This window comes from Dendrobium catenatum, unplaced genomic scaffold (assembly GCF_001605985.2).
Source record: "Dendrobium catenatum unplaced genomic scaffold, ASM160598v2 fragScaff_scaffold_1553, whole genome shotgun sequence".
Taxonomy (NCBI): domain Eukaryota; kingdom Viridiplantae; phylum Streptophyta; class Magnoliopsida; order Asparagales; family Orchidaceae; genus Dendrobium; species Dendrobium catenatum.
Window position 1 is genome coordinate 32,362 of NW_021320015.1, and position 13,136 is coordinate 45,497.

At 37.7% G+C, this 13,136-nt stretch overlaps 1 protein-coding gene across 2 annotated transcripts in view; it reads right to left on the reverse strand.

Moving 5' to 3' along the window:
- Nucleotides 1-13,136, reverse strand: part of LOC110101051 (regulatory-associated protein of TOR 1) — a 60,434-nt gene that overhangs the window by 13,988 nt on the left and 33,310 nt on the right. For both annotated transcript variants that reach the window (XM_028700531.1, XM_028700532.1), the window contains 7 exons: nt 12,785-12,868; nt 12,573-12,683; nt 11,998-12,360; nt 11,723-11,912; nt 8,101-8,628; nt 7,681-8,010; nt 7,460-7,583 (listed from right to left, as the gene is read on the reverse strand). In XM_028700531.1, coding sequence (XP_028556364.1) covers nt 7,460-7,583; nt 7,681-8,010; nt 8,101-8,628; nt 11,723-11,912; nt 11,998-12,360; nt 12,573-12,683; nt 12,785-12,868 — 1,730 coding nt within the window. The remainder of the gene's footprint in view (nt 1-7,459; nt 7,584-7,680; nt 8,011-8,100; nt 8,629-11,722; nt 11,913-11,997; nt 12,361-12,572; nt 12,684-12,784; nt 12,869-13,136) is intronic.

Genomic DNA, 13,136 nt, shown 5'->3' on the forward strand with positions numbered 1-13,136 from the left:
TGAAAGTAAGAAAGGAAAATTTTTTAAACATAATTTGAATAAATTTTTTATAGAATAAAATATAAAATGCAATTAAAAGGTGAGTTAATAATTAGATGACTTCCATGTTAACGATGCTTTTGCATGGTCTTTGATGATATTCGATGGGTTCGACATTGACTTTAAATATGTTCTATGAGTTTAATGTTATCTTTGATGACGTTTCCTACCATCAATGTTGCTCTTAATTCGACATTTCAGACGTTACTTTGCATTTTGTTAGAAATTTTTATTGTTGTATTGGACAATGAACAAATTAAATAGTATAGTTGAAGAAATACAATGAAGGCAAGCAAGAGTACTCTTGAAAAATAAGGAAGGTTTAAATTTGTTATTGCTTTTTTTTTTCAAATTAATTAGAAATTTTAATATAAATATCAAATGACTTAATCATTTAAATGATGGCTAGGTTGTGCACTAAGGATCAACTAAAAATTTAAGGAATATTGATGTGAAACCCCTTAAAGTAAAAAGAAGTTAAAATTTTAAACATCGAGGTGCCTTTATTAATGAATTCTCTTGATTATAGGCCTTGAAGGCCTAATATGAATGTATTAAAACAAATACACTGGTCACCACAACCGTGTACTTGTTTGAAGGTTCGAACCCTGTCGACTCCTATTGATCCAAATAGAAGGATCGGGTTCGAACTAGAATTCACTTATTGACCCACGCAGCATCCCTAAACGTCACATGTGTACCAATAACATGTTCGCTGGGGCCCATGAGGGTATTTGGGGGCATTTTATAATTGAACCATGTCAACTCCTTTTATCTACTTAGAAGGATCAGGTTCAAATTTAATAATCCGCGCAGCATCCCTAGACGTCACGTGTGTACCAATAACACGCTCGCCGGGGCCCATACGGGTATTTGATTGTATACCCTCTTTTAGTGTACCTAAGTGTGTACAAACTAAAGTGCATGTGTGAGGGCATTTTGGAATATTTGTGAAACGCCTTCTGTCCGCTTCCAATAATATTGCGGATCCGGTGGCGCGAAGTAGCAGCTTCTAAATAGAATTGTTCGCTGCTTCGTACAGGTAGACTGTCGTGTACTACTCGTTGCTTTCTGCAGGTGGTTCGTAGTGTACCAACTAATCTCCTGCCTTGTGTTCGTTGATGTTTGCATTCATTGTAGTTCTTTGGCATTTGTTCGTAGATTGTATGTAATATTCACAGAGGGGAAAAAGCTCGTGGGGGCTTGTATCTGTCATATTCTTTATGCACTTTGTTATGGTATTTGGCTCGTGTAGTACATCCGCCATTGCTACAAGTAGGCAGGTAGATATATTCCTTCACAGACTGGAATTGACTTCAGGATACTGCATTTACTGAAGTCTTTCTACATCTACCCATCAGTGGCATGTGGCACATACATTTGTCTTTGTAGAAATATTGTATGTGTTGCAGATCTTTAATCATTGTTTGCATGTAGATCAGTTATCACTCTACAAGATATTTTAGGTCATGGTCTTATAACCACAACATATCTTTCAACATCTTCTTGTTATTTGTAAGCACATCGCACTTGCAAGTCTTTTATCTTCAAAGGTGGTTTATTCGAATGATTTAAACCATGATTTGAAATTTGCTTGCTTGCATGAGATTCAGATGGATCACCCTCTTTGATTAGCATTTGCAATTCCCTCGTTATTATATCTTCTTGTAATTGAATTGTTGTTGATAAGAGATATGACATTACGTTCCTTATAGCTCCTTTGATGTCGCTTGTAGTATGTTGTGTGCACTTCTACATTTGTAATGAACAAAATGAGCCACACTTATTGTTGATTTATCCATGCAAACCAAATATCTTTGTTTATAGGAGCAATTGAATTTTCTTGTATAACGGTGCAGATATCACTTGTTGTCACTTACCAAGTTGATTTTTCTTAAATGTTACAAGCCATTCAATTCTATCATTCATCATTTGTATGTCTTGAGAATTCAATCAACATTCTTTATGAGTTCTAGCTTGTACAGCTGCAAATGTCTTGTTGGAATTAGGCTGGCCTATTGCATCTTGGTCTAACTTTGATTTCACATGATTTGTTAAAGTCCAAGTCCTAAATAATCTTGTTGAATTCAAGCTCAAGTTCAAAGTTCTATGTATTTGCTCTTTTGACTTTAAGTCCAAGTTCATGTTAATGTCATGTCCTTTGTTCATGCTTGAGTTCAAGTATAGTTCAGGCTCTTAGTGAGCCTCTTCCATCCTTTCGAGTCCCCTGCTGTTCAAATTGCAAGCTCTATGTAGTTCATACCATATTCAGGTTCAAGTTGAGTTTTGCTTGAGTCCAAACCGAGTCTACAAGTTTACTTGCCCAAGTCCTTGCTTTGGAGTTCAAATTATGTTCACTTGATTCAAATTCTGAGTCTTTCTTCAATTCTAATTCTTATGATTTACTTAAGTTTGGATTCAATTAGAATTGAATTTATTGCATCAAAGTTCACAAGTTCGAGTCCACAATTGTTCTTTTTGAGTTCAAACAGGTCCAAGTGCGGTCGTACATTCACCCGAAATTTCGGCAACCTCCCGGTGTCTCCCCCGTTTAGGGGAAAACTACAAGAAACTGGGCCTTTCCCACCACGCGCAATAAAAGCGTGTATGGTAGGTGTCCTTGGACGAGGACACCGCGACCATGATTTTTTGCTCCTCCCACCACGCACAATAAAGGCGTGTATGGGGTCTTTGACGGTACTTGTTTAAAAGACACAATTTGCTTTCCCCCCGCTCGGGGGTACTTATAAGTGACCCCGCCTCGCCGTAGGCGCCGCACCGGGGTCCCATCCCACCTATCTGAGCTTCGGGAAGCTGAAGGCCGCATATGAGAGGAATTTTCGGAGCCCACATACGTTACTGGTCATTTGTTGCTTATGGTAGGAGAGCTATTGTGCATTACAAGTTTTGTTGGATTTGTTCGATGGTAGTGCGCCGTCAGCAGATGTTGAAAAGTCGTTTGCTATTGCATGAAAGTGAACTGCATTCCACGTATATTTTGTTTGTAGGCGGGTCTTAGCGCTGCGCTACGGGTCGCCTGCTGCTTATTGCAGGCAAGCCATCGTGCACTGACGAATCTCCTATAGCAGCTCGTACGTGCTCACATTTATCACAGTTCTTTTTGCATTTGCTTGCAAATAGCACATTGTGTACAAGACGGATTTTCTACAGTAGCTTGTAGATGCTTGTATTTACCACGAGCTCGTTGCTCTTGTGTGCAAGCAACGTGTCACACTAATTGTCATTTACTTGCTTATATCTGTAGGGGATCCCTCCAACTTGCAAAACATTCACTACCGTTGCTTGTAGGCAGGAGCATTGTATGCATCACGGGCCTCTCACAGTAGCTCGTAGAAGCTCACATTCATTGCATGTTTTTTGATCTTGCTTGCAAAACATTGTGTAAATTCCCATGCTTACCCGAAACTCACCATACATGTTTGCAAATCTATGTTATTGATTGTCACGTGAGTTGCATTTGTCTAAGCTACACATTGACTCGTAGGAAAACTACTACGTACATCACGGACCTCCTACAGTTGCCCGTATTCATTTCATATTGATTGCGAGTAAGCTGTTGTGTTTGTTGGAACTCCAATATTAGCATTTGCAGGAGGTTCTTCATACTCATTGCATATTGATCTTAGCCTGCCCACCACATCAAGAAAGACGCGCATGGTCAGTGCTGAGTGAAACTGCGGCCGTGATCTTCTTCTCCACCACACCAAGAAAGGCGTACAAGAGTCTTCAGTGGTACTTATTTGAAGATGCATTTTTTCCCTACAGGCATAGAAGCACGTACATAGGTACTTAGGTTTTACCCCACCACGCTAAAAAAAACATGCACAAGGCTCAGCCACCTCGTCGCGGGCGTCACACTAGGTTCCCTCCTACCATGCTATGAAAAGTCTGCATAGGTGGTCCCCCAGTGCGGCACAAGCAGGATTTGAGAGATTTTGAGTTTTAAAACTCATTTATACCTTTGCAAGCGAGCGACAAAAATATCGATGTGACAAAGATGATGGCTTACGAAGATTGAGGCCCACAATTTTCTTTTGCTCTATCTTTTCTCTTCTTAAAACTTTCTTTCTTTAGTTTTCTTCTTTCTTCTCTTTTTAAAATAATAATAATAATAATAATAGAGAGATAGGAGAGAGGAAGGTTAGAGAGAGAGAGGTCGTTCTTAAGTTTTTTAGGTGAGAATTGGTTTTTAGAGTGAGTGGGTTGTTGGTGGAAGTAGTAGAAAGGCATTGTAAACTGTTGTGGCTGAGTATAGGGGATTGGGTAGGGTAAGCTTGCTGTAAAAGAGGGATTGTTCCGACCATTGAAGTTTTCATGTGAGAGGAGGCTGGTGAGTTCAGTTTGCTTGGTTTAGTTAGGTCGATGGGATTTCACCAAGAAGTGCAAAAATGGCGGATTGAAGAGTTGGTGCGAAAATGGTGGATTGAAGAGTTCGGACGTTGGATGCTTACGTAAAGTTGCGGAAGATTATGGCATGTTGTGCAGGTCGGAGCTAGAAAGTGGGGTTGTGGAGGCCTGCGGCTTGAGGAGGGATCCGACATGGTTTACGACAAGCAGATAAGACCGAATGGGAGTTGGAGAGGGCTGGCATCGGCTATAGGAGGCGGGTTAAGCTACAACTGAAGGGATTCGAACAGAAGGTTTCACGTGTGCGAGGGAGAGGCCAAGGGAAATCGGGCAAATCAGGCTCTGTCCGAATAGATCGAGTGAATCAGAGGCTGCATTTCGGTCTTTGTTTGAATAGGAAAGGGTGACTCGGGTGAAGCGTCGGCTCTAGTAACAAGCACAAAGTCAGAACTTGGGTAGCTGGGATCGGCATGTCAATCGAACTTAAGCTTTATGATTGTGAGGGTCGGCTTGCAAAATTAAGGAAGGCTAGGATCGGGCTATAGAGGTGCGGGATTGAGGTGCCTACGTGGGTTATGGTCAAAAGAGGTGTGGGCTTCCGATCGGGCTAGAGGTGTCAACTGCGAAGGATACGGGAGATTCCGGGTTAAAAGTGAGGACTCGATCAGCTGCTGCTCGTGGGATCGAACCTATGCTTGCGGGTTCGAGGAAAGAAGAAGATGGAAGGAGAACAACTGGATCACCCGGTTCTTCAAATGGAAGGATCAGTTGGGCGCGGTGCTGAAAAGTACGACTTGCGTGCAGGAGGAAGAAAATCAGCATGGTAGCCAAGATTGTGAAGAAAGGCAGCATAGTAGCCGGGATTGTGAGGAAGAAATGTGTGCCGGAAAGAAGCAAAGAAAGAGCTCCATTCATTTTTCATTTCATCAATATGAATGAAGGCAAGATCGAGGTGGATTTGCACACGTGGGAATGGGTGACTACAGCCTGTTCAGAACGGCGTCGAATGTACAAGGGATGGGGCACAGACGATGGGATAGGCTTTGAGGGGAATTATATATATATATATATATATATATATATATATATATATATATAATACTTATTCTATGTGCACCTCGGTTTACGCGCATTTTTTGCCTCAAGATCTATGCCAATTTCTCCTAGCGAATTTTATTGGGCAGAATTATAGTCATTTTTAGATGACTTGAACGTTCTGAACACAACGACGAAGTTCATTTTGCGATCGGACATCATTTGAGCAGCATTGTACGTCAATTTTGGTTGTTATCGTCGATTTGAACCATTTTTGACCGATTTGACTGCGCGGTGGTCCATCTTAAACAAATTCGACGCTTCAATTGCAACGGCGCGATATGTTTGCCAATCAGAAGACATTTGACAGTTCAAGTGACGCGTCGCGCTCGCTAACTGTCACTCGAGTCGTCGATTCCAGTACCTTTGCTCATGCTATTAGGCAGATGTGTGGAGGTCAACATACAAATACAAGATTTCACTTCTTTATGGTAAATTTACCTTAATCAGTGCAATATTAAACACTACCCTTGAAATAAATAACATATTATAAGTTATAAATTGGTAAATGTAATACCAAAAAATATATTATGCAAAATAATGTTTACCTTATCAATACTCATATTTAAATTTCTCTAAAATGAACGATTTAATGATTATGATGGTGATGAGAGACCTCTAATGCTTTATGATGGAAAATTTTGACCATTAAAAAAGAAACCTAAAATTATGTGTTGCACAGATGAGGATGCTCGGGTGGATGAGTGGCTTTACACTTAGAGATAAAATTTGAAACGAGTGCATACTTAAAAAAGTTGGAATAGCTCTAGTGGCGGATAAAATTAGAGATAGTCTGCTTACATGGTTTGGTCACATAAAACATTAGCCTTCTGATAACCCTATTAGGAGAGTAGATATATTAGATCATACATATGTTAAGAAAGGTAGAGGTGGACCTAAAGAGACTTGGTTAGAAAGTATTAAAATTGACTCTTTTTTAGATTTAAAAGAGAATTTGACTCTTCATAGGGCATAATGGAGAAAATGATTCACGTAATCCGCCCCACATAATAGGATAAAGGTTTGTTGTTTTCATTGTAGTAATGTTTATGTTATCAATACTCATATTTAAATTTCTATAAAATGTATGATTTAATGATTAACCATAATAATTTATGTTCATATTATTTTTATTTATTGCTATATTATAGAATTGTAATTAACCATCGAGTTTAATTATGAAAACTTAAACCAACAAATTAAATATTTCAGAGCAAAGCTACTGTTGAGTAAATGATTGACAGGAAATGTTGTGTACAGAAAACGAGGACAGAATAAAAATAGAAATGATTTGTATTATATATGTTCAAACTTGTAATAGATACTTAGTAGTTCTTTCCGATATTTTTATATATTATTTTATTTGATGTTTTAGTTATTACTGGAAGAATTAAATTACCTTTGATTTCTTTCGACTTCGGTATTCTAAATACTCAGTCTAGCTGTCTAGGTCATGATAGCAATGACAAATGTAACCATCTACTTCCCATTCACAACCTTATGCTCACTAACACTTATTTATACGCCTTATGTTGCAGAATCCAATGCAATGGGCACATCACCTTATGATATCAATTCTCCAACAACTAAAAAAATGTTCACAGCCCTTAACATATATAAGTATCAAATTTATAAGATATTTATTTTTACGAGTTTTGACATCACCTTCAATTATACAATCCAATAAATACGTCTCCTGATCTATTAAGCACAAAAGAAAAATCTAAATTAAACTGTTTCTCAACCAAATCCACAAAGATTGAAAAAGAAAAAAATTTACATGACATTAATTTACTTAAACAAACATAATCCCACGATTATTTCTCTTCTAACCAAAATTGAATATCCCAAATAAAGTTCAGCCATGCGTGAAAAGTAGGAAATTCACAAGAAAAATGAATAAATATAGAAATCAGCATCATATACTGCTAGAAATTAAAATGGTATGCTTTAATACCTTATCCTCTCATTCTCATCTGCAGCAACAACTATCGGACAAAAGGGCAATAGTAGAGTGGCTTTTGCTCCAGTCTCAAACCTGGTATCCCAGCTAGCAATTTGATTGTTAAGTTGAGTTATAGCTGCATCAATACAAAACCATAAAAGAAATACTAATCAGTGGAAAAATAAAAAAACAAATAAATTAAACGCTAAATACAAACATCACAAAAAACTTACATGAATGCCGGCAATTAGCTATACAATCCAATGCAATTTTCTCTCTTTGTTCTCTTAAAGCTTGGTCATCTTCATTTTCATCTGAAGCATTAAGAAGAGGCCGAGAAAAATATTGATGATTCCAGTCATAAATAGAAGACCGAGGAAGTAAACTATGCTCAGAGGTCCCAACGGATCCAATAGAACCTAACAGTGGATCAGCCAACACAGTGTCTTGTGGACGACATAGTTGTGGCCCAAACTCCAATGAGCATACTCGCCTCAATCCAGTAAGGTAATTTTGCCTTGTAGAGTTAACAGGGGGTGTTCTAAATGTCACAGGCAATTTAACTGCATGGAAAACATAACAATAATAAGCAGGGTAATATTGTTCTTCTAAGCATTCCGGGTGAATATTAAAATGTATCAAAATTGAAGTACCAGAATGCATGTCAAACCAGGAAGATGAACGAGTCAAACCAATGGTAGAAGACATAGATTGACAAGATAAATATCCTTGGTGAAAACTTCCATCATTGTATTTTGCTCCTTTTGAAACTACATGCTCAATGCCAATAATAGCGAGTGCCCTTCTTCCCAAAATAGCAATTCGAGTGTATGGATCTTTTGCTAAAGAAGACATGGCAACAAGATATTGGGAGTAAACTACACTATCTAGAGACCTTGATCTAAATTGATTAATGTCTCCATCTGTAGTACTTTCTTTTACAAATATTCCAGAGTCTGAACAGTGAGAGGAATCATCCGACACAGGAGAATGATGCATAATCTCAGTGGATGCAGTGGGACTTCTTGTTGAGATCATTCTGTCTCGAGCACTAGCCATGCTGCCACAACCAACTCTCAGCTCAGAGACAATTTGTGAAGAGATGGAGCTTCCCTGCTGCTTAAATGCACCAGCAATTGGCTTCAGTTGCTTGTTGTGACCAAAGCCAAAGCGAGCAAGACCTGACATATGTGAAGTATCTACATCATTGAACAGCAATAACAAAGAAAAATAAATGCAAACATTAAATAAAGAAAATAAAATTTGATTAATTAAAAAAAAAAAAAACCCAATCTCAGCATCGATGATATCATGACGCCTCAATAAAATATTGCATAAACAGCCTCAGCTGAATAACTTGTGTCCAAGGTTTTAACAACCGGACCGGCCGTTGAACTGTGGACCAATCCAGCGGCCGGTCTGGTCCGGTCCTATAAGGAAAGTTGGATTGCAGTTGAACCGCCCAAAAACCGGTTTAAGCCTGGTTGAATCGGCTAACCGTCAGACCAACCACGTGGTAAAGAACCGCACGGTTCAGAAAACTCCAATTTTGAGTCGTGAATCGCACATCCAACGGGTGAAATTGCATAACCTAAATAAATTTACTAATATGGAATTCGTTAACCTAAAGAAAAATGAGATTTCCCTCACAGCCGCAGACCTCTTCTTCATTTCCTCTCCTAGGTCACGGGTCTCTCCCGACTCCTTTGTTCGTGAATTGCGTGCAGTGGTCGCTCGTAGCTCACTTGGTGAGTAGTTGCCGGCTGGTGGAAACGGACGATTGTTGTTGGAGTTAGAGATGCTCGGTAACGTCTCCTTCCGCCTCCTAGTGCTCTCCGCCTCTCACTCTTTCCCCTGCATCCCGTGTGGCAAAAGCTTCTTCTATAGTGCAATATTTGCAGTAAGATCATAATATTTATACAAATATAATCAATAACATTTTTTTATGAGCACTAGATAATTTTTTCACTCTATCCATTTATATTTTCCCAAAAAAAAAAAGACTTTATGCATTTATGATTTATGAATGTGTGGTTCACGTGACTTTGGAAGACAATTCTTGTGATATGAGATTTTTGTTTAAGAGATATATGTCATTAAATCTATGCAATCAAGAATTGAGATGTCATTGCTTATAAGTTTTGTTTACTAGCTTTTATTGATATGTCATTAAATCTACGTTTTTTACTCTATGTATTTATATTTTATGTGTAGTCAATTTGAATTAAAAGAGTCATTTTAGGGTTACTTATGAGTTATGGCGTATGCATTTTTTTTAGTTGTGAAGCTTAATATTTTCTCAATGAAGAAAACAAACTACGCACGCATGCTCAATGTAAGAACTATTTCATTAATGGTATTTTGAGAGTTTTACCATATTTTAGGTTGCCCTAGCTTTTCTTTATAAATATTGGACATGGTCTTTATGTTGCACCAAGGAATGGTCTTCACAATAAAATTATAGAATAGAAATAGATAAAGGCATCTAAATGGGGAGAATAAAATCCTTTCACTTACAATTTATCATGCATTCATGTATATACAAGTTATCTCAAGTAGGACGTTTGCCAAAAACAAACTTTTTGTTTTAGATCATGTATTACCCATCTTTACATTTTGAACATAGTATTACGCATAATATTGAAATCATGTTGAAAGTTATTTTATTTTAGAGTGTATCCACCGACAACTTCAGCTCATAATGTGCGTCGAAAAGGTAGATATTGTTTGGAATCACTATAGTGAGACTAAAGGCGCAGATGAAAAAAAGCAATTTAAATGCCTACATTGTGGGATTATGTACAAAGGTGGAAGCAGGATGAAACATCATCTAGCAAGAATTAAAGGTAACATTACTTCGTGCAAAAAAGTCCTAAATAACATTCGTCATCAGATGCAATAAAATTTGAAAGAAATGAGCATGAAAAAACAACAAACAGAGGAGTTGGAGCAGAGCACAACTTCGTTTGTTGAACATATGGATGAAGAAATGAGTTCTTTGTCACTTCCAAAATCACAATCTTTAGAAGCACACCATAAAGGCATTGATAGAGAAGAAAAAAAAAAGATGAGATTGAAAAAAATAACAGTAACGGGATCAACTTCATCCTCATCATAATATTCTTAGTCAGACCCATCCTCACTTTGAAGAAGATAACAAATCATATTATCTAGTATTTACATATTTCCTGGTTTAAAAGATGTGATTTTTATAATAAGAGTAACGGGATTTTGTCATTTCCTCTATAACTAATTACTAAATCAAATTCTATAATTCAATGGAATTAAAAAATTTCCTGTACGGATTCTAGAGTTATCATGTCCCTGTTTAGCACAGGAGGTAGAATGACCATTATTCTAATGTGCACCTGATTTTACACATAGTTTGGTCCGTTTAGGTTACAAATATGCTGAAAAATGTTCAATCATCACAGTGGCATGAGTAAGTGGTCATGGAGATAATCGGTGGTGCGTCCACGGATTCTGAAGAAGACATCATCCAGCCTAAAAAAATTATGAAATATTTATGGGTGTTAGAGCCAAGTCTTGTTCTGTTTTTAATTTATTTAAGTTGCCCGGTTCTCTGCGGGGTATTGTATGCCTTGATATTTGGAACAATTCTTACCTTGGAGCGCTAGAACCTTCTTTTTTCTGGATTCTTTTGACTTTTTTTTACTGCAGAATCTTTTTGCTATCTATACGTATAATATGTTTTTTTATTCAAAAAATGAGAGTTGAACACGAATTTCTAGTAATCCAAAAATGTGAAATAATTGATAGAGCAGTGTGATGGTAGCATTCAACAGGAGTAACTTATCAAAACTAGTAAGGTCTCGTTCATTAGATACAACAGAAAAAATGTAAACAGGTCATGATGGCTTGAAAATCTAGTGCTTGGAAAAGAAGAAACACTTAAAAGTGAAAGGACAACAAAGAAAAATTAGGCAGTTAGCACAATCACAAGTTCAAAATAAAATAGTAAAACCAGAAATGTACAACGCTAAATAAGAATGAAATGCTAGAATATATCAAACAGCCACTGCAAAAAAACAATTACAACACTGCTGCAGCTAAAACCATGAAATGACAATGGTAGTGGTGTTGGTTATGAAGGTGATTGTGGTGGAGTTCTGAAGCTTTATGCTTTCAGGCAGCTTAAGCGTGACATAGTTAAAGCCTCTACATGGCATTAAGGCACATTAGTTGTTAAACATCCAAAGCCAGTGGGGAGGCCATGTTGAAAATTTACACATATCAAAAGATCTATTTACATACCAACAACAAGCTCAGACCGAACCAAGGGGCTTCCATCTTCAAGAACTTGCAAAAGACTCTTGACAATATGTAGTTCAGCTTTAGACTTCTCATCCGCATCACAATCCTCAACATCTCCATGTCCATCTCTGAATGATTCAGACCCAACGTCTATAAGGGAGCCAAGAGAAAAGACAGCAGCTGCTCTAACCTGAAACAAAATGATTACTACTGTTTAACATAAAGTGTCCTGGTACAGTAGGTCAACTTGGCAAAGAGCAGAGGCAGGGGTGAACCTCTGGTTGGGGCTCTAACAGCAATATTGACAAAATAGCCGGTGCATCTGCTTGTAAACCGATGAGTTGTGCTTCATGGAAATCCTCCCACAATTTTCCAAGACAAATGCATAACCATTGAAGAAGGAGAGGTTCGGTATGTGCTTCATCGGAGCTTGCAAGTTGCAGATTCTTCAAGCATACATGTATGAGATTTTCTTGGATGCACGCCTCTTGTCCCAACCTATATCCGTCAACAATACCTGCTAAAACAAAGGCAGTCATTGCCCGCTGCTCCGGGTAAGCATCCATGCCATCGAGAAACTTAATAAAATAGTTATGGCCTCCATCTTTCACCAGATCATCCCGGAAAGAACAGTTTCCCTAAAAAAAATAAACAAATAAGGTTTCAGTTTAACAATCTTGAATGGCATGCTATAGGATCAAATAAAGGTAAACATTTCAACTTCCTCCCAACAACAAATCTTTTAGTTCATAAATAACTTTCTAGAACACTAGGGAATGCACCTCCAACTAACTCCAAAAGACAAGGATAAAGTAGAATGCAACGAAGTCAGGGTGTATATCAACAATACGTTGTCAAGAGAGAGGATTTTTGTCCAAATGAACACAAGAATTTGTTGCAGCTCCATTGCCTTTGATTGCAGCAGCTTGAGCACATAAGGAAATATTCCAACAGATAACGCCTGAGAAGCGAATTTGAAGATTACAAAGATTACTACATATACAAAATAAACACTTCCCTTGTTTACAAAATACAACAATGATGCCATTGAACTGATCATACCTGATTTACAGCCCAATGCCCCATGTCAAGAAATCTCCCTAGAAGCACCAATGCTCGAAATCGAAAAGACTGGCTATGCAAAATCTGAAATCGTTTAAATAATACCAAGATATTAAATTCTAACAGAAATACACAACAGAAGTATAAAGAAAAATTCTGGTGTTGCTGGACCAATGGATGTTGGGATGTGGGCTACGTGGTTCAAGCTTTGGGGATTGTGTGAAAATCTACAAGCTGAGCCCAGGAAAAAATGATATAGTCATCCTTAAAAGTAATTCTAATATCACTGCATTTTAAATAGCATCATTAATATTTAGGGGATTGAAGCATTATCTATCAAGCTATGTAAACC